This window comes from Fistularia commersonii, chromosome 4 (assembly GCF_037954325.1).
Source record: "Fistularia commersonii isolate RoL2024-O1a breed Wild chromosome 4, RoL_Fcom_v1.0, whole genome shotgun sequence".
Taxonomy (NCBI): domain Eukaryota; kingdom Metazoa; phylum Chordata; class Actinopteri; order Syngnathiformes; family Fistulariidae; genus Fistularia; species Fistularia commersonii.
Window position 1 is genome coordinate 9,386,822 of NC_141287.1, and position 27,810 is coordinate 9,414,631.

Below are 27,810 nucleotides of genomic sequence, written 5' to 3' on the forward strand. Positions count from 1 at the left end.
GGATGGATGGATGGATTGGTAGGTTTGGTTAACGATGTTAGAGATTGGATATTTTGTTTCAAAGATTTTGAGCTAGAATATCTGTTTTAACACAAATTGAACATATGCTTAATTGTGGGAGATTTTTTCCTGAAAATTAACAAACTGCAGCATAAAACTAAATAAATGAATGAAAGAAAAAAAATCTGTATTCATTTCATTTTCCTATTATTTATTGCTGGTTCTCGTCATTATTGTCAATGGTGTGCCTTTAAGGTTTACCTCTCCCTTGTGCTATTTTGAGCCATTTTACTATTTGAACAAGTTTCTCGAGGCCAAAAATTGTTGTGGTTCTACAAATTACACCCTTTAAAATGATCATCCACATAAATCAACACCTCTCTAAAATAGATTTCTCTCTGTACTATCAGTGGTTCAATGTTGTGACTGAGATGATTTTACATGGAACATAGAGCAAAATGATCAAATCAAGATGGCCATTAGTTCCATTATTCAAAGTGAGTTATGGTAAGTATTTAAGACTCATTAGGTCAACATGTTCATATTTTCTGACGAATGTTAAGACAGCTCTTTTGCAAATATAGTTGCATGTCAATGCGTGAATAAAAATAAGGTGTAAAAGTATAACAGCTGAGAGGCTGTATTGTTGCCAAAAGGTTATACTGATGCCGAGGTCCTAAAGAGATGTTGAAATACTGAACACCTGACCGCACCATTTTGTCATTTTAACTTAATAATTTGTCTTTTCAACTTCAAGGCTGGTCTCTGAAGCCCAGAAGTCCAAATAAGAATCCACTTAAAAGAAAATATCAGCAGCACATAGGAGGCGTAACAGTCTTCTGCAGGGTTTCCAAGGTGGGGGGAGGGGACACTGATGAGATTTTTTTAGACAGAACATTTACCTCAAACTTTATAAAAAACAAGCAAACCCCTGCTCTAACGTGTACATTTTTTTTTCTTGAGGAATTCATTAATAAATTACCCAGATACTGACCCATGTGTCAAGTGGTCCTTAGATTATAAATACATCTGTAAAATCAAATTTAAATTGCAAATATAAGAGCTTGCCTGGGGCCTTATTACATAACTAACAAAATCTTCCCAAGTGCCTAACGGTTCGGTATATAAAATAAGCTACAAATCAGCACATTATGAACAAACCTCCCAAACCTCTGGCAGTCAGGAATGTGCAGTAGGAAATAGGTGAGCAGCTGCCCGCTGCGGGTTGAGAATGTATGCGCGAAAGACCCGCAAATCCACCGGATGATATTTCGGTATATTGCCACATCCGTTAACCTATGTTATTGCTTTTATCTGTATCGGGACCGATATCAAATGTCAATACGGAGAAACACCACGACATATCAGTCCAGACGCCAGAGGACCCACCACTCCCCCGCCCATCCAGCTCCTCTCCCGCCCCCTCCCGAGCTCTTCCAGCTCTGATCCTGCCTCCGTCACCGCCGTCTGGGGAGCGAACTGGGAGGATCACGGGGGTCGGAATCACTCCGTTCGTCGCTGTTTGCGTCTCCACACTTCACTGTCGTCTTGGGAGGGGGGGTGGTATTATTTTTTTTCCTTTTGTGACAGAAATATTGGACAGAACGCCCTATACTGGATACCTAGGGGACGGTATGGGGGAACTCTCGGCGTTTCTGCTGTTACTGGTGGCGACCTTGACGCTCTCATCCGAGGTGAGTAACGGAGATCCCAGCCTCCGTCCGGGTAGCCATTCCCTGGCTCCCCTCATCCGCGGGCCTCGCTCCTTAAAGCAGAACATTAGGAGCTCCGTCCGTCCTGTTCAGACCGAATGACAACGTGTGGACGCTATAGCTTAAAAATACACACGAATTTGTGATTTTTGTAGGCTTTTACGTCTCGACGTCGGCGTCTCCGGGCCAAATAGTGCTCGTCACCCCCCCCCGACGGGCCGTCACCTTTGGCGCAAATACGTTAGCGCACAGACGGCCGGGATAAGCTAGCGATGCCGCCGGGCTTGCCGTTAGACGCCCAGTGACAACTCCGCTCAGCCATGTTGGACTTCCTTACGGGAGGGATATTTTTGTATTGTGTAATGTCAATTATGTGCCGTTATTCCTCTTCCGAAATAAAACAAAAAGAGTTCTTTGTTGGAAACTAAACGAAGTGGTGCGCCAGGTGACATTTTAGAGCCGGATACCGTGCCAAATGTGGCACGGTAGTTAATCTGTCCTTTTAAACCGTCAACATAACAGCATCGCATGAGAAATGGTACTGAGATTGCTCCCTTTAAGTAACCCACGCCCTCTCGAGTTGTTTCTTTTTTTTTTAACTGTGTGATTACCGACCACGCCGAAGTGGTTGACTTAGTGGCGTCGCTTCGATTCGAGCCGCTTTGGATCGGCGGCACCGGATCGGCGGCAGGGTGGCGGTGATTCTGCTGAGCAGAGCGTTAAAAGGACGCAGTTTGACACCAGCAAGATGGCGTCTGCAGTGTGCAGCTGCTGGTGCTGCCGCTCTTGACCGTTGAGAAGAGGGTCAACGAAGCATAAATAATTGCATTTTATGTATTTATTTTTTTAATACATTTTCATTCTCGGTAAGGAGATAACTGCACGAGATGATTCATTTTTCTATTGTGCCGATTCAATGTTGAACACCCTCAGTACCTGTACATCCACCAGTCCGATCAGTGCGTGTTGCAGTGACACACATGAAGGAGTCATTGCTTGATCTGAGATTGAAACAAATTCCCCAGCGAAAAAAATGTGATATTGTGTGCTTTTTAGACAGCCATCGTCATTTCATATTTTATCATGTTTATAGCTCCTTCTAGCTTTGGGAAAATAAATAGAAGATTGTGTTATTCATTTACAGCTGCAAAATCACCCAGAGAAACCTTATCGGCATGCGTTTATTCAAAAAGATCACACCCCATTTTCTGTCATTTTGATTCCTGTGAATTTCAGTTCTGAAACAAACACAGTGATCATTACAGTCATCATATATCTATCCATAGAAAAAAGATGTGTGCATTTGACTCGTACTGAGAAGAAGTTTACATAAATATATTCATACTCGGGGCCTATATATTAGTCATGCAAAATATGACATGTTTTATTGATTTCAGCCCCCAGGCCTAAATTATCTACTATCCCTGATATTTTTCTAATTACATTTTTTTCTTGCATCTTAAGGTATTGAATAACTTTGATGAATCATATGCAGTCTGATGTCATATTTTATGTTTAGTCAAAATGCTGTTTTGACTTATTCAGTGATTGTTTTGGATATCAACAATTTGACAGAAAGTAAGAATTTCATTGTACGGGGAAATACGTTTTGACACTGTACATATCACAATAAAGGCTTTGAATCTTGAATAGTCTTCCTCTTTGCTGCATGTTTTGGAAGCCGAGGCAAAGTCAGGAGTGCCCGACTGCAGCACTGCTTTAATATGGTGGCCCTCAGTGTACTCGCTGTCATGGTCTGCCGCCAAAAATCCCCCACCGTCATGCAAGTGTTTAGACCCTTACCTTGAATTTTGAATAAGTGAACTCAAACGAGTTCACTCAGTGAATTCTTAGACTGCTGTGGAGTAAATTCTTAAATTATTAAAAACAAGGCTTGATGCTGTTTTTGTTCTCATGTTGGTAGAAGGTGATGTACTGTTGAAATTTGAGATATATATATGGAATAAAATGGGTGGCAATGATGATATAAGCAGATGTAAGAGCACTGTTATGAACTAATATTTCTATATATTCTCTGAACAAATTACTTGACACATTTTTGGCTTGTAATATTTATGAAAGAATTGTCCCGGGGTTATCTGTGCATGATTTCCCTCACCTATTGCTTGCTGCAACTGTTTGTCTGTTGTAGTTTGTTAAATTTGAAACAGAATGAGCTGGATTGATGTGTCCTGCATTATGTAAAGCTCCCAAACAACAATGTGTAATTCCATGTGCAATTTTGACAAAATCGACAAATCATGTCTGATATAAGAACAATTTCTCAGCTGTGGGATGGTAAAGGCTATGTTACATAGTGTGATATTTGCCCGTTTTGGAATAAAAGGGTGTCTAGATAGTATGATTTTCATTGTTTTTACCCACCCCCATGCACATCTAAGAAATATATCTCTAATGCTATGCAGTAAGCAGATAAAAAGGATTTTGCTATCCCTTCCCGTCTCACAGGAGAATAATCATATGCATAACTTCACAGTCTTCTCAGATGTAAACCAGAGGGCTCAGTGCAAGGGATACAAAGACACTTCCTGCGAGTGTTTCCAACAGAAGAAAGGAAGGAGAGACAATAAGTTCTAAAAGCCTATTTCCTTTCAGCAGTAGAAGGCCCAGATTGCAGTTTTTGTCAAAGCTGAGGTTAAACAGTGTGAGCGTGCTCTAACCGTTTGCTCAGTTCTAATAGCACCACTTTCTCTTATCTATGAGTTCAAAGACATTCAACCTAAGAAAGGGCACATGCCCTTCCCTGTGACTTTAAGCCTTAGCTTTTGGGCTTGAGGGCTTAAAGGGATGAAACTAAGCATCTTGCAAGGATTATGTTTACGGTAGTCATTATTTTCTTACATAATAGGTTAATGCAGTAATATAGAATAAGTCATAAAGCATTGTGTCCTTGCAACATTGTAATCCCAGAGCTGTACTTTTGACAGATGGCTTGGAGAGAAAGCACAATCAAATGAAGGACTAAATGTATAGGAAACACATCAAGCCTCACTGTTGCACGATCTTTTCTCTTGCTGTCCAGGTGTCTGCTGATGACTCAATGGGTTTGCTAACAGAGCCCCAGGTGGCCATGTTCTGTGGGAAGGTCAACATGCATATCAATGTGCAGAGTGGAAAATGGGAGTCTGACCCCTCCGGTACCAACAGCTGCATCGGCACCAAAGAGGGCATCCTGCAGTACTGCCAAGAGGTATATAAATTAAGCGAGAAAGCAATTTTAAGGAAAAGTGAGGGAAGACAATGCGGGAAGGTGTCAGCAAGGCAGGTAACATGATAAGGAAAAGAAATATGCTAATATTCTGCTTTTCTCCAGGTGTACCCAGAGTTGCAGATCACAAATGTTGTGGAAGCCAATCAGCCCGTCAGCATCCGAAACTGGTGCAAGAAAGGCCGGAAACAGTGCCCCAGTCACGCGCACATTGTGGTGCCATACCGCTGCTTGGGTACAACATTTTTATGATATAGGTGTATGTAATTGTTAACACACAACTTGTCACAAACCAAAAGTATATTCTAGCTGTATGTAAAAATCTAATCATATTTGTGTTTCAGTTGGAGAGTTTGTGAGTGATGCCCTTCTTGTTCCTGACAAGTGTAAGTTTTTGCATCAGGAGCGTATGGACCAGTGTGAGAGCCACCTTCACTGGCACACAGTGGCCAAAGAGGTGAGAGTGGACACTAAATATTAACTTACAGTGTTTTTAGGATACAGTGAAAGCAGTGAAACTTCCTATGCTTGTATACTATTCTAAAAAAAATATTCCCATAATTTCTTTCCTCTTCCTGTGACAGTATGTCTACAGCAACCCCTAGAATTGAACATTAAGAAGTTGGGATATTTGAACCATGAATTGAAAACGATAACCTTTTCCTCACCAGGCCCTTTGCCTCCTCCTAATGCCTCAAAGTTCCTTGAATTGAATATATCTTGTACAGAATATTCAGCATTTAATTTCTAAAGACATAGCTGAAAAAAGTCCAAGCCAGTGTTATAATTTTGGCCATATTGAAACTAAAGTTTGTCTAATCATCTGTAAAACTGGCACAGAATATATTTACTTATAAGCGTCTCAAAAGCCATCATTTTAATTTCTTTTTTTCCAACCCTATTCAAACCTGCCACAGACAAACTTTAGACCAGCATCAAACACTTGATAAATGAATTTTTGGTGTAGAGATACTATTGTTTGTCAACTTCAATAAAAACTATTTACAAAACTGTGAAACAAAGTATCAGGTATGTCTGTGGAGGTTCTCAGTCATCCAGGTCATGGTGAATTCATGTTGAAATCCTCTTTTATTGGCAACTGGACTTGAATTTCTTCACCTGAAGAGGTTTCACCCCTCATCTGAGAGCCTTCTTCAAGTTGTAATGACCTATGGGGAGTTTCCGAATATAACAGTTATAGTTGTTAACTCTTGAAGAAGATTTTGACCCGAAATTATCAGGTATTTTTCCGCATAAATGGTATGTAAAAAAATATCTGTTATCACAACAAGGCATTAAAGATGATCAGATCAGGTTGCTATGGAAACACTACCCTGTGGTACGCTTGGCCTCCTCATTCCTGCATTACTTGGTGTGCTTGTTTTCTGCCTTCGCCATCTTTTTCTTGTTTATTTGGTCTCACTGAATGACTCAGCATTTCCTGATATTACCCCCCTACTCATATTTGCTGACCTCCTTCCCTGTTCTTCTGTTAGCATCCACCAACGATTTTAGGCTTTTGGTGGTTTGTTTCAGCAGCATATATTACCTGCCCAATTTCTATGATATTTTTGGGCAAATGGAAGGAAGGTGTAGGGAAGGAAACTCTATTTTGGAGTGGATTTTGCAAGTGAATGTTCGGAGTTATATGATATTTTTTGTTGATGTCAAGATGTGCCATTACACTTGTGTTCCTAATGAAAACACTTTTCCTTCGTCACATATTTTTGGCAGACCGTAGGCCTGTCTGTTGTCTTTTATGCCATCAAACAAAGCAAGGGATTTTTTTTTCAGTATAATATCATACAAATTACTACATTTAGTAGGGTCTTCTTTCATTCATGATGCACAAATTGAAGTGCTGCATTCAGTGTCTTGAAATAATAATACAAATTCAAGGGTTGTGTGTCTCCTGGAAACTGAGGAGTTAGTATCACCATGGCAACTGCCAACTGTAAATAGACTAAATAGACTGATGTCTATTTTTGATTGGCCTTTTTGTCAATCTACCTTGTATTTCATCTCAGCCTGCATTATTTAGAGTTATGAATCAGAGTCCTGTGTTTGAGCTTAATCTCAGGACAGTGTTTGTTCATATTCTAAATATGATTTATAGTTTTACTCCCAAGCATAGATACAGCATAATGAATATCTGTGAAAATATCAATGATGTTGTGACCGTTGTACAAGAATATTTTCAGCAATTTCTCAGATAACTGGTACATAGACCTTAGTGGTGGTTCAGTGTTCCCTTAATCTCCCAAAGTGTTTTTTTGTGATCTCTCACAATTATTGGTCAATCTAAGCTAGTGTACAATAAAAAGTTTCACAGTTCAGTTTTTACTTCAATCAATAAGAAACCAACACCTTTCAAAATTGATGACATTTGTGAACCTTGTCATTTTGATGCTGATGTGTGTATGATACCCTGTAGAGCCACATAAGTTTTGACCGATGGCTTCTCTTATTTCTTTTGATCAGTCCTGTGGAGACCGCTCAATGAATCTACATGAATATGGGATGCTGCTGCCATGTGGTATTGATCGTTTCCGAGGGGTGGAATTTGTCTGTTGTCCGGTAGAGGCAGAACAAGAGTCAGATAGTGCTCGAGATGGGGCAGATTCAGACGTCTGGTGGGGTGGAGCTGAAGCTGAATACAGTGATAACAGGTATCTTACATCCTCATATTTTTCACCATTCAATAGAATCCAATCAAAGACTGCAATCAGTCACTGTCCCCACAGCATGTTGCGGCAAGCAGACACTGAGCCTGCCACCATGGAGGATGATGAAGACGAAGATGAAGAGTCAGACACTTTTGAAAGGGATGAGAATGAAGATGGTGATGAAAATAATGAGGAGGGCGAGGATGATGAAGTGGATGACATGACCAATGAACAAGATAGTGATGAGCGCAGTGCCAACATCGCTATGACAACCACTACTACCACCACCACTGAATCAGTTGAGGAAGTTGTTAGAGGTAAGAGACAAAGAAAGTTTACTCGTAGAACAGGCTGTCACTCATTTTTTTTGTTTTTCATATGATTATCATTTTTTAAGGTCCAAACCTGAAAATCTCATTTTGGATTTGTTTTCATTTGATATTCATTTCTTTATTTTGATTTAATGCGTTTTGTGTTTGCACCTGTGTGTACACATCTCAGCGGTTTGTTGGGCACGTGCCCAGTCAGGCCCGTGTCATGCCATGGTGGAGCGTTGGTACTTCGTGCCTCGCAAGGGCCGCTGCGCTCCCTTCTTGTTTGGGGGCTGTGGGGGCAACAGGAATAACTTTGAGTCGGAGGAGTACTGCCTAGCTGTCTGCAGCAGCTCGTGTAAGTTCCAGGATTGGAGCCGCCTAAAGTTCAGAGTACCCACAAAGCCTGAGTCCTGTCCTCAGGCTGTGGACTGTCTCTTTTTCTTAGTCCCACATTTTCTCTCTCTTCATTAGTGCCTGATTGCTCCTAACCAGTCAGAACACTGACAAGTGGTTTAGACTGTTATTTTTTAGCTTATTGGAGTTATTTTTCAGTAATTAAATTTTTTGATAATGGGGAAAAAAGCTAGAAGTACCAATAAAGGTCAGAACTCTGCCTCTGCCATAATATATATTTATTTGCTGTGCAATGCTGGCAAAACATGATCAAATTTGGTAGCTCAAGGCACCATTAAGAATCATAATAGTGGGATTCTTTTAATTTTAATTTAAAAAATGTGTGAGTCTGTTTCTTCATAAAATTATACCCCCCCATTTCGGGCCCATGCTTCAAGACCACCATTCAGAAAACTTAGAAAAACTTAGAAAAATGCAACATTAACATATGCTCAACTTTTATTGTTTTAAAAATGCTAAGCCATTTCCTTTTCCAGCCTAACACAACTGTTTATTTTAGCTTGAAACATTATTATGACTGACTTAGATAATTGCTTAACTATGAAATGAGAAACACTTCATTGATTTCTGAGAGTGCACTGTATAATTTTTTTTAGCACTACAGAAGGACAGATTTTTGGTGGAACCTTGTGGATTTTTCATAGATTCGTAACTCTAGCAAGGCAGCATGACTCACTCTACAAATTATTTTTGATTGTAGTTCCTATATTTCTGTTGGGATCAATACACACAATCTGTTAAAAGTGGCCATATGTATAGCTTTTGATGAATGTGAATGTACAGAAACTATTGTAGTGGTTTTATCTAAAAGTACTGAGTTTTTAGTGTGTTAAGATCATTCTAGGCACTGACGAGTCGACATTTGGACTTCTGGCACTAATCTTCAGTAAAATGAAACTATAAATGTGGTTGTCTTATACCAACCTTGAGTTAATGAAGCTAAATGTCCCTTGAAGGGGTGGGTCTATAATTGTTTTATGTTCAGGTCCTAAAGTAACAGGGCCTACCAAGTTTTGGCCACACAGACCACACTAGCTAATCAAAACAACTCATGTTTTTCATCTTTTCAAGGAATTTGTGGGCAACTTTAATATAGGTCCTTGTCAACTTCAGCTTTTCAATTTCATAAGTACAGGGTCAGCAATAGGTACATGGTCAATGATTTTCCCATTCTATTGGACACAAGTCAACAGAAAGTATAATAGCAGGTGGACCAAGAGTGTCCCTGTTGGAAAGTAGTCATGATGCTCAGTCCATCTTGTCAACTGAACATCCCTCTGAAATACTTCATTGCTCATTTCATCACTCTCTGAACATTGACACTAACTGTTACTTATTGTAGCATGTGGATGAAGCAGCATAAACGATGAACTTGGAAAAAAGTTGCTTTCGCACGTGTATGTGCATGCCTTTTACTGAAGTCTGCTGTTGTATGGTCTTTTATAAGATGCTGCAGCTCCATACTACTTTCACCTTGAAACATTTTGTGTATGTATATGTATATATGTATATGTGTGTGTGTGTGTGTGTGTGTGTGTGTGTGTGTGTGTGTGTGTGTGTGTGTGTGTGTGTGTGTGTGTGTGTGTGCGTGCGTGCGTGTGAGTATGTGTGTGTATATATATATATATATATATATATATTTACTGTCCTTGACAGCAGAATGTGTGTGCGTGTGTGTGTGTATCTGGTGTGAATGGTGTTGTGGAAGGTCAATTGGTTGATTTCCTGTTTCCACCAAACGAAGCAGCACCCATGTCAGTGGCACAGCACCTGCCCTGATCCTGACTCAGCTCTTTTCTTCTTATCTCAGCGAACCCATATTAAACAAAGACATGCAAACCGTTTTACTGGGAAACTAATCACTCTTTGTCACACGATAACCTGTGTCATGTATACTGGTGTATTTACAGATGTTTTGTGTGTATCTAACCTTTTATGTGTTTATTAACAGTTGTATGTTTTTGTTCTGTCCTCTTAATGTCAGTAATGGCATCATTTGTGTCTTCAGTTGAACTCTGTCATAGAAACCCAGTGGAGTATTGCTTCTATTGAGTGCATACTGTTTTAGAGAAAGTCATTTCTATTTTATATTTCATCTATAGTTTCACCTGTCATGGTTTGATCATTTTAGACACTTTATTTTAATTGGTATTGATTTAGTGCAAGTATGCTTTCACCCGTTCTGTAACTCAGTCCTCTAACTTTGTGTTGGTCCAGTGCCCACCATGGCCCCCAGTCCCCCAGATGCTGTAGATTGGTACCTTGAGAATCCAGGGAATGATGAACACTCTGACTTCCAGAAAGCAAAGGAAAGCCTTGAGGCTAGGCACCATGAAAAGATGTCTCAGGTTTGTATATGTGTTTGTGTATGTGTGTGTTTGTGCGTATTTTATGGTTAACCTCTACATCCTGAACATCTTTCAATTGCTATTGGTTTACTTTAAGTCCCATTTCCTTTTTTATTGACATCAGCAAGTCTGATGTTATTCCTTCAAGCCTGAAAATATCATCATAAAATGTTTGTCTCCCTTACATGCAGGTGATGAGGGAGTGGGAGGAGGCTGAAAGACAAGCCAAGAAACTCTCTCGATCTGACAAGAAAGCTCTAATCCAGGTAAGAGCCAAACTAGAATTTCCTTTGTATTTATTTCAGTTTTTCATGCTAATTTTATTTAAAATGAGGGGGCAGCAAACATTTGATCTCACAATGAATATAAATGATATGCACCAGGTTAAGCTTGCAGCCACTTTGTAACTGCAAGCTCCAGGAAAGCACTTTATTTTCATGCAACAACATGATGGTGGACAAATAAATGCCTTATTTAATATAAACAAAAGTGAAAGTTAAAAAAAACAGGCAAAGAGCTATATATCTGAAAGTCTTATGTAAGGTATCTCGGCGTCTTAGGTAATTTTCTTTAAATAAACTGACATTTAATGAGATGGGTTCAAAAAGGTGAGGATACCATGCTCACATACTTCATTCACATTTCTTTTTTTTTTGGGAATCCAATTGGCATCCAGCCAGAGCCAAACTCAATCAAAGGGTGACTTTCATTTGTCTTTGTTTAATCAGCTTTCTGTCACCCAGTTTTCAGTCACTGGAGTAGTGCATGACACTTTTAACAGTAATGTGAACATACAGTTGTTTGAAGTCTCTCAAAGGGCAGACAAACCTAATTTGTCAGAACATTTTCCCCTTTCCAGCTTGCCAGGAATAAGCAAAGTATGTGTGTGATTAACAACTATCAGTGTATGTGCCACATTAATAGAGATTGCACTTGACTCCCTCATAACAAGGGGGTTTCTGGTTCAGAAAGATTGACTTGTTCTGGCTGAATGGGTTTTCTCCAATCCCCCAGTTTTCTCATACAGTCAAAAACCATGCAATAGCTTAATTGAAGACCCGATTGTCCAAAGGAATTTGGTTGTATGTCTCAATAAGTGGCCCTTAAGCTGTATCTTTTAGTTAATGAATAAGCATTATTTACATGTTTTTCAGTGTTGTTAGAGACTGAATACAATTTCTGTACAAAGGTAATTTCTTTTTAAAATTAACTACGGATGCAATTATTATTGCACAGTTACTGTTGTTGCTAGCTCAAAATGGCATCCTGAACTATTTCCTGTACTGCCCAGGAAAGTTCTTAAAAATACTTTCTCAAATATATGATTGATCTCTAGCAATTCCAGGAGAAGGTTGAGACTCTGGAGCAGGAGGCTGCAGGAGAGAGACAGCAACTGGTAGAAACCCACATGGCCCGGGTGGAAGCTCTGTTCAACAGTGGCCGACGCCTGGCACTGGAAAACTACCTCAATGCTCTGCAGGCCAATCCTCCACGGGTACACAGGCATTTAAACACGTCAACACACACAGACCTTTTAGATAAAGACACAAGCATGGCATGAGGTCAGGGTATTTCCCTGCCAAAGCATTTTTACTGTTGTATGTCTAGAAATACAATGAAGAATACCATTCAAATACGTATCAAATAAAATACAAGCATACCTTATTCAATAAAATTAACGTAAATGTCTACTTAGTATTACATTATCTCACCATCAATTCCATAATTTCTACCCCAAGCCACGTCAGGTGTTGAGCCTGCTGAAGAAGTACATCCGCACGGAACAGAAAGACAGGCAACACACAGTGAAACATTTTGAGCACGTCCGGAAAGTTGATCCCAAGAAAGCTGCGCAAATTCGGCCTCAGGTACACCCCCACACCAAGTCGAATCCAACACTTCAATGTGATTAGAAAATGTAACATTTTATCAGAATTGTCTTATCATCTTTATTGTAACACTGACTGTTTTTAATACTTTCACAATTTTAAGGTTTTGACCCACCTACGTGTGATTGATGAGAGGATGAATCAGTCAGTGGGTCTGCTGTACAAGGTGCCCAGTGTTGTTAATGAGATCCAAAATCAAGTTGGTAAGTGTTTGCTTTTTGCTTGTTTTGTATGTCGTCAAATCCTCCCGGGGGAACCCACAGCCCTCTGAAGCCAGATGAGACATAAAATCCTTTCAATATGTTCTGGATTAACCATGATGTCTCTAGTCTGTTTGAACTGACCAGCACCACTCTTAAATTGAGGCATTCAGGTGTGTCAGGTGTATCAAATGTCCAAACCACCTCTGGTGACTCCTGTCATGAGTTGGAGCAGTAAGTCCTCTCTGAGCTCCCCCATGTCCGATCCAAGCTCCTCACAGTGCCTCTCGGGGTGAACCCATTCACCCTGTGGAGGAGACCCGTTTCATCTTCCTGTATTTGAACCTGCATTCTTTCAATTACTACCCAGAGCTTGTGATCATGGGTGTGGGCTGGCATGTAAATAGACAAATACATTAAGAGCTTTGCTTTCAGGCTTAGCTCCTTTGTCCTCACAACACTCATACTGCTGAGACTACAATGACCCACATGCCTGTAAGTGAGGCTCCAGCTTAACTCATTAACCAGGTCCTTATTTTATAGTTTAAACTCATGACCTTTGACTCAGACTCACGAATTGACTAGAATATTTTTTACTCTTCATGTTACTAATTTAGTCTAACTTAATTTACTCTCTCTCTCTCTTGCTCTCCCTCTCCCTCCCTCAGTGTCTCCTCTTTTTTTTTCGATGGGTTGTGACAGACACCTTGTGGTTGGATCTGTTCAAGGTTTCTGCGCACTAAAAGGCAGTTTTGCCTTGTTATAACCAGGTTCTTGCTCATTGGTTAATGTTGGGTCTCTGTTAATTCTAAAGAGTGTGGTCTTGACCTTCTCCACATTGACAGTGTCATGACACAAATCTGTTGTGGTTTGGCACCATGTAATCTGACTTGAGAAAATAAAATGAAGCACAGGACTAAAACAATGAAGGAGCCCAATTTCATAGGTGCACTTTTAAAGAGGTTCTGTGGAATTATTTTCCTGACCACAAAACTGAATATATTCTTAAAATTGACAAAAATAAAATAGATAACTTCTCAGTAATTTCAATTTTTTAATAAATATTTTTCTGAATTTGAATAATGTGAATCCATTCATGAAGTATATAGTGACTTATTAATGAATGAAAAAAGTTTTTAAAGCTATGCTTATAAAACACAAACATATGCTTTCGAGGCTTGATATATAACAGTTAATATGAAGTATTGTTTCTTACAGCTTTCCAGCCAGTGTGGACTTCTTATTTCATATATATTTTACTCTTTTCATTACACATATTGACACTTCTCTACCTCTCATGTTCCCCTAGCGGTCATAATCCAGAGGGTTCAGTCTGAACGGTCTCAACAAGTCTCCTCCCTTCAGAATGATGTGCGGGTGAGTTAGGCTCTGCTCACACCACTGCTCTTTAAACTGCCAAAGACAAAGAGGTCATGCACAGAGAGAAACTAGATCGGGAGGTGGTTCGGAAATTCTAATGCTAATAAGAGCAAGAAACATGGTAGTAAGAACAGCATCCATCACAATAATAAATGTTATAATAAATTTAGACTGTGAGGGCACATTAGTTGAAACAATTCATTTTGACATTTACAAGAACTTTAAAGAGCGTTCGAATCTTGAAAAGAGCCTTTAAAATGCACACAGGCAGTAACTGTCACCCAGTCTTTTTGGCTCCTGCAGTTCATCCTCAGTAATGCTTTAAATCCGTGGTCTTTTCTCTGATTAACTTGTTCTGCTCATGTTCGGAGTTTTCTGCTCATTTTTATATAGCTGTGTTTGTTTCTGAAGGTACTCGCTTCTCTTTGTTGCCAGGTTGATGGTAGGATCAGTTATGGTAATGATGCTCTGATGCCCGATCAGACGTACAGCTCTGCTCCTGTGGACTCTGGTCTCGACGGCCTGGGCTTCATCCACCCTGAGAGCTTCAATCAGCCCAACACAGAGAACCACAGTAACAGCCTACACTTTTTGCCATAATGACAGACAGACACACATAGATACATTGTTTGAATTGTTCTAAATGATTAAGACCTAGTTTAAATCCTTATAAGAAAATGAAACAGACTTTCTTAAACATGGTCAGATGTAATCTTCAGCCGGTAACCAGCATTTTCCCGTTTCTTAAATGCTATAGTTGAGCCTGTTGATGCTCGTCCAGTGCCAGACAGGGGTCTCCCCACACGGCCTGGTATGTATGTGGTCATGAGTCTTCTTGACTAATTCACTAATTCTTCACTAATTCTTACACCAGATCAGACTGAGAGACCAGGCAGCATCTATGATCATATAGTTATTAAAAATCTTTGTATTTAATGTGCTACTTTTAATTTTACTGATTTTTCTTGATTATTTTCTTTGCATATTCTCAATTTTCAAGTCATAAAGTTGAGTTTTTCGATTAGAATCATAAGTTCTGATGATATACATACTCTCAACTCACAGATAGATCCAGTGTAAAAAATAATGCTTAATCTCTGCTTGAATATACTCTATATGGCCAAAAGTATTCACTCACCTGCCTTGACTCATATGAACTTAAGTAACTTCCCATTCCTAATGCATAGGGTTCAATATGACGTCGGTCCACCCTTTGCACCTATAACAGGTTCAACTCTTCTGGGAAGGCTGTCCACGAGGTTTTGGAGTGTCTTTATGGGAAGTTTTGACCATTCTTCTCGAAGCTCACTTGTGAGGTCACACACTGATGTTGGACGAAAAGGCCTGGCTTTCAGTCTCTGCTCCAATTCATCCCAAAGGTGTTCTAATGGATTGAGGCCAGGACTCTCTGTGGGCCAGTCAAGTGCATCCACACCAGACTCTGTCATCCATATTGTTATGGACTTTGCTTTGTGCACCTGTGCATAGTAATGTTGGAAAAGGAAAGGGCCAGCTCCAAACTCATCCCACAAAGTTGCAAGCATGGAATTTGTCCAAAATGTCTTGGTATGCTGAAGTTTTCAGAGTTCGTTTCACTGGAACTAAGGGGCCAAGCCCAGCTCCCGAAAAACAACCCCACGCCATAATTCCCCTCCCCCAAACTTTATACTTCAGACAAGTACCGTTCTCCTGGCAATTGCCAATTCCAGACTCGTCCATCAGATTGCGAGATGGAGAAATGCGATTCGTCACTCCAGAGAACGCATCTCCACTGCTCTTGAGTCCAGTGGTGGCGTGCTTTACTCCGCTACATCCGCCGCTTTGCATTGCACTTGGTGATGTGTGGCTTGGATGCAGCTACTGGGCCATTGAGATTCCATTCTATGAAACTTTCTGCGCACTGTTCTTGTGCTAATTTGAAGGCCACATGAAGTTTGGAGGTCTGTAGCAATTGACTCTGCAGAAGATTGGCAACCTCTGTACCCTATGTGCCTCAACATCCGCTGATTCGGTTCCGTGGCTTCGTTGCTGTCACTCCCAAACTCTTCCATGTTCTTATAATACAGCTGACAGTTGATTGTGGAATATTTAGGAGCGAGGATATTTCACAACTGGATCTGTTGCACAGGTGGCATCCTATCACAGCTCTGCTCTTGAATTCACTGAGCTCCTTAGAGCGACTCATTTGTTCAGAAATGTTTGTTAAAAACAGTATGCATGCCTAGCCCCCTGATTTTATATACTGTATCTGTGGTCATGGAGGTCATTATTTGGATCGGTGAGTGAATACTTTTGGCCTTATATTGTATGTCTATAGTGGCTGAACCTGGCTGCATGGTTCAGCTCATTTCTTGTGATCTTGAAAACTGTTAAGATATTCTGCCATTATACCTACTGGGCACACACACATATATGTGTGTTATATTTACATATAATGTTTTGAGTCTATACATGCTTCTCTGGTTTCAGTATCAGCCTTGAAGCCGGAAGAGATGCCACAAGTGCGGATGGAGACCGAGGAGAGGCAAAGTGCTGGTTATGAAGTTCACCATCAAAAACTGGTATGAAAACCAAGCAAATTCCAAACCACATTTGGCAATTTATTTTGGCCCCTGCTGTGTCCTGTGCTTTATACTCAAAAATTGTTTCTTTTAAATCGAAAGGTGTTTTTTAGTGATGAAGCGGGATCCAACAAAGGTGCCATTATTGGGCTTATGGTTGGAGGGGTTGTCATAGCAACCGTCATTGTTATCACCTTGGTGATGCTGAGAAAGAAACAATATACATCCATTCATCATGGAGTAATTGAGGTAAAGAGCGGAATTATTTTTTTCTTCACTAAATATATAGAATAAGTACATAAAAAGTCCTAAATTCATTTGCACATTATCAGTTACATCTGTAATTATTTGGACAATTACACAACCTTTGCAGTTTTGCCTCTGTACACAACACCACAATGGTTTTGATAATAAGCTATGAAGGTGTAATTAAATCGCAAACCTACACCTTTAATTTTCTTTATTTTAACAAAGTAACTGTGTGGGAGTTACAGATTTTGCACTCAGTACCTTTAACTACCACAAAGGTAAAACACTGAAAGGGAAAATGATAATCATTGTTAATGTATACTATGAGGCATGAAGCCAGCTTCAAGATTCTTTGGTGTGAAGGAACCAAACAGCTACAGCAGCCCACATTATCGATCAATCATGGTTCATTAGGGTATCACAAGGACACTTGCTACTGTAGATGACCTGTAGAGTCACTGCTGTTTGGCAAAGTATGTCAAAATTGACAATAGTTTAGTTTTGCTAGCAGCTAAGACTCCAAACATATTTTGAAAGCCACTCTTGAGTTCAGAGAAAACATTTCTTGTCACTTGGTTTCTCAAGCCCTTAGAGCATGTTTTTATGTAGGTGGTAAGAGCAAAACAACCCAGAGTGACTGCATTTAAAGCCTAGCACTGCATCACAATTAAAGACACTTGGTTTTTAGTGATGATATTGGGTCATGGGATTTCCCACCAAGTCAAAAAAAAGAAAATGTTACTCGCTTTCTTTTCTTTTAATTGCATTTTAGTGTATTAAAAGAAAATAATATTAAAAATATCCATAAAACAGATAGAGCATTATCAGCAAACATTAAATCTTGTTTGCTTTATTATAGATTTACTGTGTGAGTGTATGCCTTTAACACCACAAAACTATCAGTGTCCAAATACTGTCCAAACATATATATTCCTCTTTTTCGTGATAGGTGGATGCAGCAGTGACACCAGAGGAACGTCACCTCGCCAAGATGCAGCAAAACGGCTATGAGAACCCCACCTATAAATTCTTCGAACAAATTCAAAACTAAAGAACTGCAGATCAACATCTGTCAAGGCCAATCTCAACCCCACACTTCTCACTTGTGGGGTCTGTTCCATTCTGGTCTCTTATTCTTAGCTCATAAACCTACAGTTTCATGCCCATTAAATGAAAAGTATAGGTCTGAGTGGTGTGTGAAAGTCAGAAAATGTTTGTGGCAATCAGGGGTTTGAGCCAAAGGAAAGTGATATTGAACAAAGCCGTCTTAATCCGTTCTCCCTTAAAGGCTCAGAGCAATATATGTTTATCTGTAGTTTGTCAGACAAAGGTACCCTGATTCACCTGCAGATTTCATCCAATCTCAATGAAACATAGTGATTGTATTGAAAAGCCTACACCTTGTTGACTATTTATATAAAGCAATTATAGTATATTGCTACCCAGCAATTTCATTTCCCTTCCTCATTGCTACACCTTTTTCTCTCACTTTCCTTGATACTCCTGCACAGTCCAGTTCCCTTAATCCCAGAAGACAACTGTGCTTTGTTTGATGAAATGACAGCTTCTAGAGCTAGTGGATGGAGGAGGAGCTCTCAGAGCGCCTACTCTTGACAAATAAAGAGTTTCAGGTTTGTTTTTTAAAAAGATGAAAAATGCACAAAAATATAAAAAACAAGATGTAAAAAAACACACACACAAAACTATGGACCTTTGTTTCCTGATTTTTTATGTGTAATATAAAGAAGGAAATTAGCTGTACGTATATGTAGTGCATGGCAATATTGGAGACAGATACAGTATACTGTATGTTGAGGTCCTCAGGAGCAGTCCTCTTACTTGGTATTTTAGCAGGATTGTACATTTCTAGTGTCTTCTTTGTGATCTTGTGATATGAAGAAGAGTATTCAGAAACTGGTCTGCTTTGTTGTCACAGACTTGCTTCAAAAAGAATTATTGCTCTTTATGCTCATCTCCATGCTTCACTGTTGTGTTAGCTGCATGGGCAAAATACAAAATACTCTATATGTAATATATGAAGTGTAATTGTATCCGAAAGGAAGATGATTGTGTTACTGTTTGCGTTTTATGCACTCTGTCATATAGGAAGTCTATTATTCACCAAATTGTGTCCTTGATTCCAGTTCCACTGTCATTGCACAATGAGTCTGAATTGAATCAGGATCCAAGTCTGTAGACTTTAAAGGGGAGATGGCTGATGCAAACCTTTGAGTTGGAAAGTATATAATTCCAGATTTATCATTCCATTGATTGTAAATACTTGGAAGATGAAGTTCCCAGTCTTAATTGCCCACTTTATTATCAAAATGTCTACTTTTCCCTCTAATATCCACTTATCATGCCTCATTCTTGTTTATCAGCAACATCTGACATCTCAGAACACTTGACTATCTCACTTGATAAACAGATGGGACCTTTTAGACCTACAAATATCTTTTAGTCTTCTGAAAGGCCCCATCTCCCTTTGCATACCACTGGTACACATTCCTTTTCCAAATATCACATACACTCTATTTTTCTACATTCTCTGTGTACAATTCATTCGTATGTCCTTCGATGAGTATATGTTGTTAAGTCTCTTAGTAGTCCTCATTGAAGAGGTGAAGAGCTCCCATCCTGTCACCACTGTGGTGATCACATCTTACATCAGCATAGGCACCTATCCCTCTCCTTTCATGAAATTAAGGCCACATCCAGTTTACATGAATGTGACATGAATTTATACCATAGATATACAACACATATCACCCTCCAGCCTTGATCCACATATGTAGATATTGATCTGAAGCTCTAAATCAGGGGAACATTTAAAATGTAAGACACTTTGGGTGTCTTTGGAGGCTATTGTCAAACCCTCATGATTCAGTCGTTCATCTGTATAGTTAAATGAACCATTTGCTTAGAGTAAAAGCTTTCTACACTCACTATACCATGAATAAAACTTCGAATGTACTTAATCTCCTGGCTATCTTGTCATTCTACCTCTTGAAAATTGTCATTAAATGTTCATTAAATACCTTAAAATGTAATTTACTAAATTATACCACACATTAAGAAAACTGCTTGCCACTTTATTTCCCCTGCTGGACAAAAAGTGTCCAACAATTGAGGGAAAAAAAAACATAAAATACAAAATGGGTCTATAAATGGAAAATATGAAAATACACTTGCCCTTGTGTCTATCAAAAATGATCAGTATATACAGTGGAAATTGTATCTATGGACAAGATATTACACAAACTTCAACAGGATTTTCAGTCACATTGCATTCAGACACATGCACACAACAATGGCATCTCTCAGAAATCATACAGACCTTTGCCCCTCATCCTGAATACATCCTTCTGATCCTGGCTAGTTTCAAAAGCTTAAAAAAACATAACCTGCCAAAGTCAAACTTGAATCACACTGTAAAGATGATAAAGTTGACTATCTACTTGAACCCAGATCAGAACACGCAGCTGTGTTGAGCAGAAGGAAGTAGATTTGATTTCCAACCATCAGCAGTGAGTTTGTAAGCGTTGGCTATGGCAAATGCAAAGTTCTGCAGTGTGACCTCTTTCAACTGTCCTTATCGAGTGTAGTGGTAGCCAGTGTCACTGTTGTGATGGGCTGAGCAATGCCATGCATCTGCATGCGAGCCAGTTTCTTCTGTTCACATTCAGTAACCAGGCTGTTTAGCTCAGCAGCACTGTAGCCGATCAGAGTCCTCAGGTCACACACAAATTTGTAGACAAATCGCTTGCCTTGCACTTTGCTTATCATGTCTCCATCGTAGTAATATCTAAAAGAGAATAATAGAATTAGAATCAAAAATATTTGCGCATCATAACAGACCATTCATTCATCTATCCATTAATTATTTACCACCTATCCTGGCAGTAGACTACACCTAAACATTGAGAACCTAAAGGAACAGTGACGCTATCTTTACCAGGACACACAGCGGATGGCTATTACGTGATTTCTGGATTAAAAGCTGCTACTTTTTTCACACGCTTTGAACACTAAGGCTTTAACAATGATGCGGCTAATTTATGGATTTTTGGGGGGGCTAACAAGCTTCATGCCACCAAAATATTTAGCCTCATCACATTGGACCAATGACATTACCGTTAAATTCTGAGACTCCCCAATTCCGACACTAAAGAAGGCGAGTTTAATGTTTTTTTTGCGAAGGAGAAAGACGAAGATAGCGATCAGCTGGAGTAGGACAATGTGGGGATAGAAGATGGATGGACTTTTCCTTCTTATTTATTATTAATCTTTTTCACCAGGTGCGTTAGAGGTGCTGTTTGGAAAAAATGCATTTCCAAAACGTATTTGTGGATTTTACCTGTATGTATTTAATTCAAAGTTAAAAACATGTTTCTGAGTAAATATTTCATGTTAAAACATGGCCACCTGTGGCTTCTAGACATGTGCGCCCTATATATGTACATATATATTTATTTGTTTATTTTTAGCCAGTGTAGCTTTAGCCAGTGTATATTCAAGTGCGCTGAATAGTCCAGAAAATACAGTATGATGAGTGGTAAAATGTTCCCTACCTTAAATAAGCACAAAATTGTTCAGCTCTAATCCATGCAGTACATTCAAACACAGAATAAACAAACCTGAGGGCTCTGCTGAGTTTCTCATAGTTCATAGTGGGCTTGTTCTTGCGCTGTCCCCATTTTTGAGCCACAAGCTCAGGCTGGTTGAGTTTGAACTCTCCTTCCTCACCGACCCATGAGATGCAGTCTCGTGCATCTTTGTCTGTCAACAGCTCCAGCAGGAATTGCCACAACTGGATCTGACCATTGTTGCCTAACATCCGTCACATATCATACAGAGAAATGTGTCATTACTGCTTATGCAAAATACAATTCAATCCTTTTTTAAAAATGAATTAATTTACAATCAATAAACAATGCAAATGCCACCCAGGGAGCCTGTGCTTCAACTGTCAAATTCACCACAAAGAAAAGATGAAAAGGCAGCATGACCTGAGAATAGAGTAATCAGATGCTTGTCTTGATTCGGTTGTCAATTATTTTGAGACAAATTGTTTTAGCTCTGACCAGCATAATTTCTTCATAATCATTAATATCAAGTACTGAACAAAACTTTACTTACAGATAACTCAGCAAAGAGCACTTCCCCAGATGCTTTTCAGATATTTTAGATTTTCTAAGTGGTGTGTTTGCAGAGGCACTTAGGTAAAATCATTAAATACAAACGAATCATTAATCCTTATGTGTAGGGAAGTCCACCTGTACGGTTGCCGGGAGAACTGCGCTCCTCTCCAGAAATACGAGGGGTTCTGGGGCCACGGTTCTGCTTCAACACTTTAATGGCAGTGGGTGTGCTGACTTGAGCCGGAATAATTTGTACAGCTGGAGACAAACAAAGGTCATAGTTGATTTAGAAAATATTCAGTGTTTTGTGTTTAGCTATGTTACTTGAAGTTTAAGTTGTTAGTTTACAATGGTTTGTATATATGTTGATGTATTAGTCACCTTTAACTTTTATCCTCCCTCAGTAATGATTGCGAGCAAATTTGTCCTTTTGCACCCGCTATCTTAAAAAAACTGAATTCCCCCTGTCCTATACTTACGTTGATCAATGGTGACAGTGGCATCCCCTCCAGACTGGTCCTGGCTTGCCAAAACATCTAAGATAAATGATAAAAATAACTTCTTAATGCAAATAAACATCCGCCCTCCAGGTAGCCCTTTAAGTTACACTTTTCACCATCAAAACTGAGCATTTTGATCAAAAACACCTCAAACTTACATTTACGTAGGAGTTCAAGGTGACTCCACAGAATCTCTCCATTGGGTACCTTCTGCAGGAACTCTTCCTGGCTGTAAGAGCAGAGCTCTCGACCTGGGATGTGAATGCTTCCTATTTCCATCTCATCTATATTAAATTCTTTCATCACCCACACTGCCCAGTGGATTACCTGGTCAGCTGTCCAGAGGACGGGGTCTGAGAAATGAGAGGCAAACCTCATGTAATTACAAACATACCACATGTGTTAACAACATGAGTAGGGTATCTTATAAAGGTTCATCCTCACCATATGGTATGCCAAGGCGGACCTGCTCTTTGCGGTAGCCTTCCAGTGCTGCAGCCCAGCGTGTGACCTGTTCGGAGGTCTCATCTGACAGGGCAGACCGTTCAACAGCAATGAGTTGTCCCTCCTCCACAAGAGCATTCTCCTCACCGGCCGCATCTGGATCAATCACCACCTCTACTGTTTCCACTGGCTTTACAATCTCTAAAATATTCAGCTTTTCTTCACCTGAAGACGACCAGAAGATGGGAAAAAAAGTCAGTTCAAGTGCTAATGTGCGATTTGGATTTCTGAAACAATAGCAGTAATTTCAAAATATGTGATTTGCAATCTTTCTAGTCAAATCAGTACCTGGTTTGGTTATGATTTGCAAACTCAGCTGCACTGTGCCATCTGTTTTTACTCCCTGTTCAAAGAGGCTGTGGTCAGGATGCAACTGAAATGAAGAACACAACAGTTGAGATGATTTAAGGACAAAATTTCTACCCACTGGACCCACATTATACACTTAAGATTCTGATTTGTGCAAACTTACACACACTAAATACTATCAATGATAGGTTTTTATATATATAGACAGCTACCTGAATGTCCTGCAAGCATATATCATAAGCATCCAGTGACAGTTGGATACGAGGCTCCAAAAGCTTCTTCAAATTGCCGACTGGTTCATTGATGTCGATGTCTTGCTGGATCAAATCTGACGCTGTGATGGTTTGTTCTTCAACACTAGAAATAACAATAAAATGGCAGAATTTTTTAATGTGTCAGATGCAAGTTAAAGACTACTAAATTCAAGATTATCTTCACTCACCCTTCCTCTAGACAACCCTGTTTCTCCCGTTCATCAATCTCAATTTCTATCATCTCTTCTTGGTCACCTTTTGACATTTTTTTTTTAAAAGGAGTTGAGCTGTAAAAAGATAACAAAAGAGGGGATTAACTTATTTTAATTATTTTACTGGAAATCATTCAAAAAAGAGACCTATCTCCGACTGTGTTAAACATACAAGAAAATAAAAACAGATTCTGTGAATTACTTGCAACACTTTGTTTACACACATTGCAACAAAGTACTATGAAAATGAAAAATGACTTCAAAGGTTACTCAACCTGCGATGATCAATGTAAATTTTGAAGCAATTTTGACAATGTCCCTGTAGGTTGATTACATGAAATGATCAGTTTCACACGTCACCATTAATCTAAATTTAATAAACATTGTCTGTTGCTCGGCAAAGAGATTATGTTGCTATTCTATCAGTGGTAACTATTTGCTTTTTACATTTTCTCTAACATTTCTGTCATGGGAAGGATGTTTCAATTTTATTGTTTTTAATCATCAGAAAATATTGATGATGCAAAAATCATTTGCCTTGGGTTTGTTTTGTTTTGTCAGTTTGCTGTGCCCAAACAGAACATTGTAAGTCAGCTGAAGACGTCAGTCATAGAATGACTTCTGTGTTAGAGGGGACAGCTGGTACTGCTGTGCACAAGGATGACGGTGCTGTGATTACATGTCACGTCCTTGTTGTGAAATGCTGGCATGTTGTATAGACGCACATCAGGTTGGCTTTTTATGTGCTATCTTGTTACGTGTACAGCAATACTGAAAATTGTCATAATTGTGGGGGTTGCAAAAGCGGTGGGGAGTCTACAAAATGTGGCCTTCCATTATGTCAGAATTTTTTCCAACAAAAAGGTAATCACAGCCAAGACGCAGGGTCTTTGAAATGGGTCAACAGGAATACGGGACAGAAATTGTTAGAACACTATTTCAAATGTCTGTTATAGTGAATGTCTATAGTGGTTCTCAGTCATCCAGGTCATGACGAATTCATGTTGAAATCTTCTTGTTGTGGCAAGTGGACTTGAATTTCTTCACTTGAAGATGTTTCACCCCTCAGCTGAGAAGCTTCTATAGGGAGGCTTCTTAAGAAGATGAAACCTCTCGGATGAGGGGTGAAACGTCTTCAGGTGAAGAAATTCAAGTCCATTTGCCACAACAAGGGTAACTGGTCACAACGACATGAAATATTTTATTAAATGTTTAAGATTTTTTTATTAAATATTTTTATTGTTTAATTAATTTAATTAATAAAAAATATTTTTTATTAAAAATTTCAAAATGAATAATGTCGGGTAGCATTACATTTAGAGTTCGCTGTAAGCAAGCACAGGACCACTGTTGTGGGAATTTTTTGATAACAGAATTTTATCTGTTTATAAACAACCATCAAAATACATTTTCTGCTTAAAACTGACACTATTATTTGGTCATAAAACAAAACAATATAGTAGAAAGAGTATACCAATTATACCCACTGTTATTGCCTACATGTTATAGTTCATATGGAATACAAGACTACCTACTGATAAGTTCACAATATGGTTTGCCCAACAGATTACAGTCGGGAGATGTAATTTCAATATGACATCCAATGCCATAAAATTTTAAACGTTTGGGATAAATTTCACAAGAGAACCTGAATTAATGATGTACTAAAATCTACAGTAACCTTTCATCCCATTTCCTGGTCAATGTTGAACCATTTTATTTACTGAACTTATTGACAAGGCTTCACTGATAGAAGCATCCATATGCTGCATGCATACATACAGTAAGAAGACAAGCCCTTAGCAAACCACTTTGAAACTGTATCCGGTACATGCAAAGTTATTGCTTAAGTTTTGTAACTCAGGATCGAAGCAGATATAATTGAGTATGGCTATATAAGCGACGGGGATATTTTTTATTGGGTTTGAAAGTTTAGAAGGGGAAGTGATCAGGGTGTGACGGCGGAGAGGTGGTTTGTTATGGAGGCCGCTCAGCCTCGACTCCTCGTTGGTCGTGTGGGACAGTTCGCTGGCTGCTAACGTTAGCCAACTCGAGGGCGAGGCTTTGACGAGTAAAGGCCAGGCGCCAGGCCACTAGTTACAAAATAAACAGTGACTAAATATGTCCCAACAATACGTAAAAGCCATGTAAAAAGCGTTAACTAGAAAGACTTAGCCGCCGGATCGCCCGTTACAACTGGTCAGCAGTGAGCAAAGTTAGCCAAAATTTTGCAAACGTTTACAGCGCGGGGCGAGGCACCTTGATGTTCAACGGCAGGACTCAGCATTTTAGATAATCGTCAAATTGTCCGAAATAAGATTTGATATTTATAACTTCAACAAATAAGTTTCCAATCGCACTTCGGCTCAGGACGTTGAAAACTTTTAAAACGGAAATAGAATAAACGGAAACAAAACAGCATAGGGCAAATGGAAAGGAGCCGGAAATCCTGGCTAAGGTTTACTGCGTTGATAGACTTCCGAGAGCAGGCAAATACGACACGAGTTTAGGAGGAAAAAAATGACACGGCGAGGCGATCCCGATGCTTCGAACACACCGAAACACCAATCGATAAACAAAGCCTTTGGACGCAAGGAGAAGTATGGACTTATTCGCGATATTTTACGTTCTAGGATGTATACGTACTGTTTGTGACTTGAGAGCGAACCAGCGCTGTGGCATCGACCAGCCTCTTCGTTAGCAACTCTGCTAATTTGTACACGAGTTTGTATAAATACAGTAGCCACTGCTTGTATTGGTCTGCATATCTCAGTAGCTATTTGACATTATGCATTGTTGGAAGTTGGCATTGTATCAATGATAACAGTTTAGGCGGCCTCCTACCTAAAGCTAACTAGAAGTCAACAACAGCTAACATTAGCCTCGCTAGCTAGCGAACAACAAAATAGCGGGAAGAGTCCAAGCACTACAAAACGTAACCACCAGATTACTGAATTTGAATGCACTTCCGTCAGAACAAATACAGCGGCTTCCTAGACGTCCATACCTGTTAAACTTTAAGCGTGGACAGACCCCGAAATAGGTTTAACTGTAGTAGATAAGCAGTCAAAATTCACACTCAGTCGAGGTGAATCATGCAAGTTTTTGTGAACTACAGACCCACTAAGGAGGGCGGGGACTAACTGGCATTACTGAACTTACCCTAAACTTTGAAAATACATGGGGGCTACAAGTGTCCTCTTGACTTTTAATATACCTTGGTGGCTGTTTTTTTTTGTTTTTTTGTGTGTTTTTATTCTGCCGAGAGATCTTACAATCTGCTCATTAGCATGATGTATAAAAGAGCAGCCCTACAAATAAGTTTTCAACACTTTTTAATAACCCACTTTTTGTAGATCTAGTTTGTTAATGTAATGCAAATTTCTTTCAATTCCGGCAACATACTAGTTCTCTCCAGTTATTGGTTCTCCTCACGATCGCTGTTTGTGATTGTATTTTTTGTTAAAAGTATTCATGTTAAACTATTCCCTGGTGAGTGACATGCAGACAAATACAAGCTGGGTATATTATGCTGATACGACTAGACTTAAAGCATGTACTGAGCATGAATAGTTCGTTATCATAGCAGAAATTATATCATCTCATTAATCCTTTAAAGCTATAATCCAAAAATAAAGGCACCACCTTCAGTGTGTTTGATAAAGGTCATGTTATGGTAATGCTTCAATGAAGACGTCTGCAACAAGGCTTTCCCTCCAGATGTTGTCGCTTTATTCCCAACAACTTCTCTTGATACAACCATACTAGACTCCACGCTCCACATCACTCTTTCTTGAATTTTCCCACTCCCACCCCTGTCGACCCGCTCCCCCCACCTCTTCACTACATCCCGTATGACAGACCTGCAGTCCAGTGACCAGTGAAAGGCCGGAGGGTGACAGGTCGACAGTCTACAGCTTGTATTCCA

The 27,810-nt window shown here is 39.5% G+C and overlaps 2 protein-coding genes across 4 annotated transcripts; one reads left to right on the forward strand and one right to left on the reverse strand.

The window, feature by feature from the left end:
- The first annotated feature begins 1,461 nt into the window (after positions 1-1,461).
- On the forward strand, positions 1,462-19,940 carry LOC147234618 (amyloid-beta A4 protein-like). Of its 2 annotated transcripts, XM_086145186.1 has the most exons (18): positions 1,462-1,694; positions 4,756-4,923; positions 5,047-5,176; positions 5,286-5,398; positions 7,423-7,610; positions 7,686-7,924; positions 8,109-8,276; positions 10,553-10,683; positions 10,875-10,949; positions 12,020-12,178; positions 12,423-12,551; positions 12,676-12,775; positions 14,082-14,149; positions 14,588-14,726; positions 14,910-14,963; positions 16,622-16,713; positions 16,816-16,962; positions 17,912-19,940. In XM_086145186.1, exons 1-18 carry the CDS (start codon positions 1,635-1,637, stop codon positions 18,011-18,013), a joined length of 2,262 nt encoding a protein of 753 aa, XP_086001312.1. In that variant the 5' UTR covers positions 1,462-1,634; the 3' UTR covers positions 18,014-19,940. The 2 variants fall into 2 exon arrangements, with proteins under 2 accessions (XP_086001312.1, XP_086001313.1); XM_086145187.1 differs by lacking the exon at positions 8,109-8,276 and having other exon boundaries at positions 1,463-1,694.
- Positions 19,252-27,020, reverse strand: gabpa (GA binding protein transcription factor subunit alpha). 2 transcript variants are annotated; one of them, XM_086145189.1, is made up of 10 exons: positions 26,890-27,020; positions 23,859-23,957; positions 23,629-23,773; positions 23,396-23,480; positions 23,048-23,272; positions 22,762-22,956; positions 22,583-22,639; positions 22,239-22,361; positions 21,600-21,792; positions 19,252-20,767 (listed from the first exon to the last, which is right to left on the reverse strand). In XM_086145189.1, exons 2-10 carry the CDS (start codon positions 23,933-23,935, stop codon positions 20,545-20,547), a joined length of 1,323 nt encoding a protein of 440 aa, XP_086001315.1. In that variant the 5' UTR covers positions 23,936-23,957; positions 26,890-27,020; the 3' UTR covers positions 19,252-20,544. The 2 variants fall into 2 exon arrangements, with proteins under 2 accessions (XP_086001315.1, XP_086001314.1); XM_086145188.1 differs by lacking the exon at positions 26,890-27,020 and adding an exon at positions 26,529-26,819.
- Between the last annotated feature and the right edge of the window lie 790 nt (positions 27,021-27,810).

Bases quoted from the DNA above. Each gene is read 5' to 3' on its own strand.
- LOC147234618 (XM_086145186.1), top strand. From the start codon at position 1,635: ATGGGGGAACTCTCGGCGTTTCTGCTGTTACTGGTGGCGACCTTGACG. The intron at 5,399-7,422 runs GTGAGAGTGGAC...TCTTTTGATCAG, and splicing joins GGCACACAGTGGCCAAAGAG to TCCTGTGGAGACCGCTCAAT. The intron at 12,552-12,675 runs GTACACCCCCAC...CACAATTTTAAG, and splicing joins CTGCGCAAATTCGGCCTCAG to GTTTTGACCCACCTACGTGT.
- gabpa (XM_086145189.1), bottom strand. From the start codon at position 23,935: ATGTCAAAAGGTGACCAAGAAGAGATGATAGAAATTGAGATTGATGAA. The intron at 23,481-23,628 runs GTAGCTGTCTAT...TCTTCATTTCAG, and splicing joins TATGCTTGCAGGACATTCAG to TTGCATCCTGACCACAGCCT. The intron at 22,957-23,047 runs GTGAGGATGAAC...CTCATTTCTCAG, and splicing joins CCGCCTTGGCATACCATATG to ACCCCGTCCTCTGGACAGCT.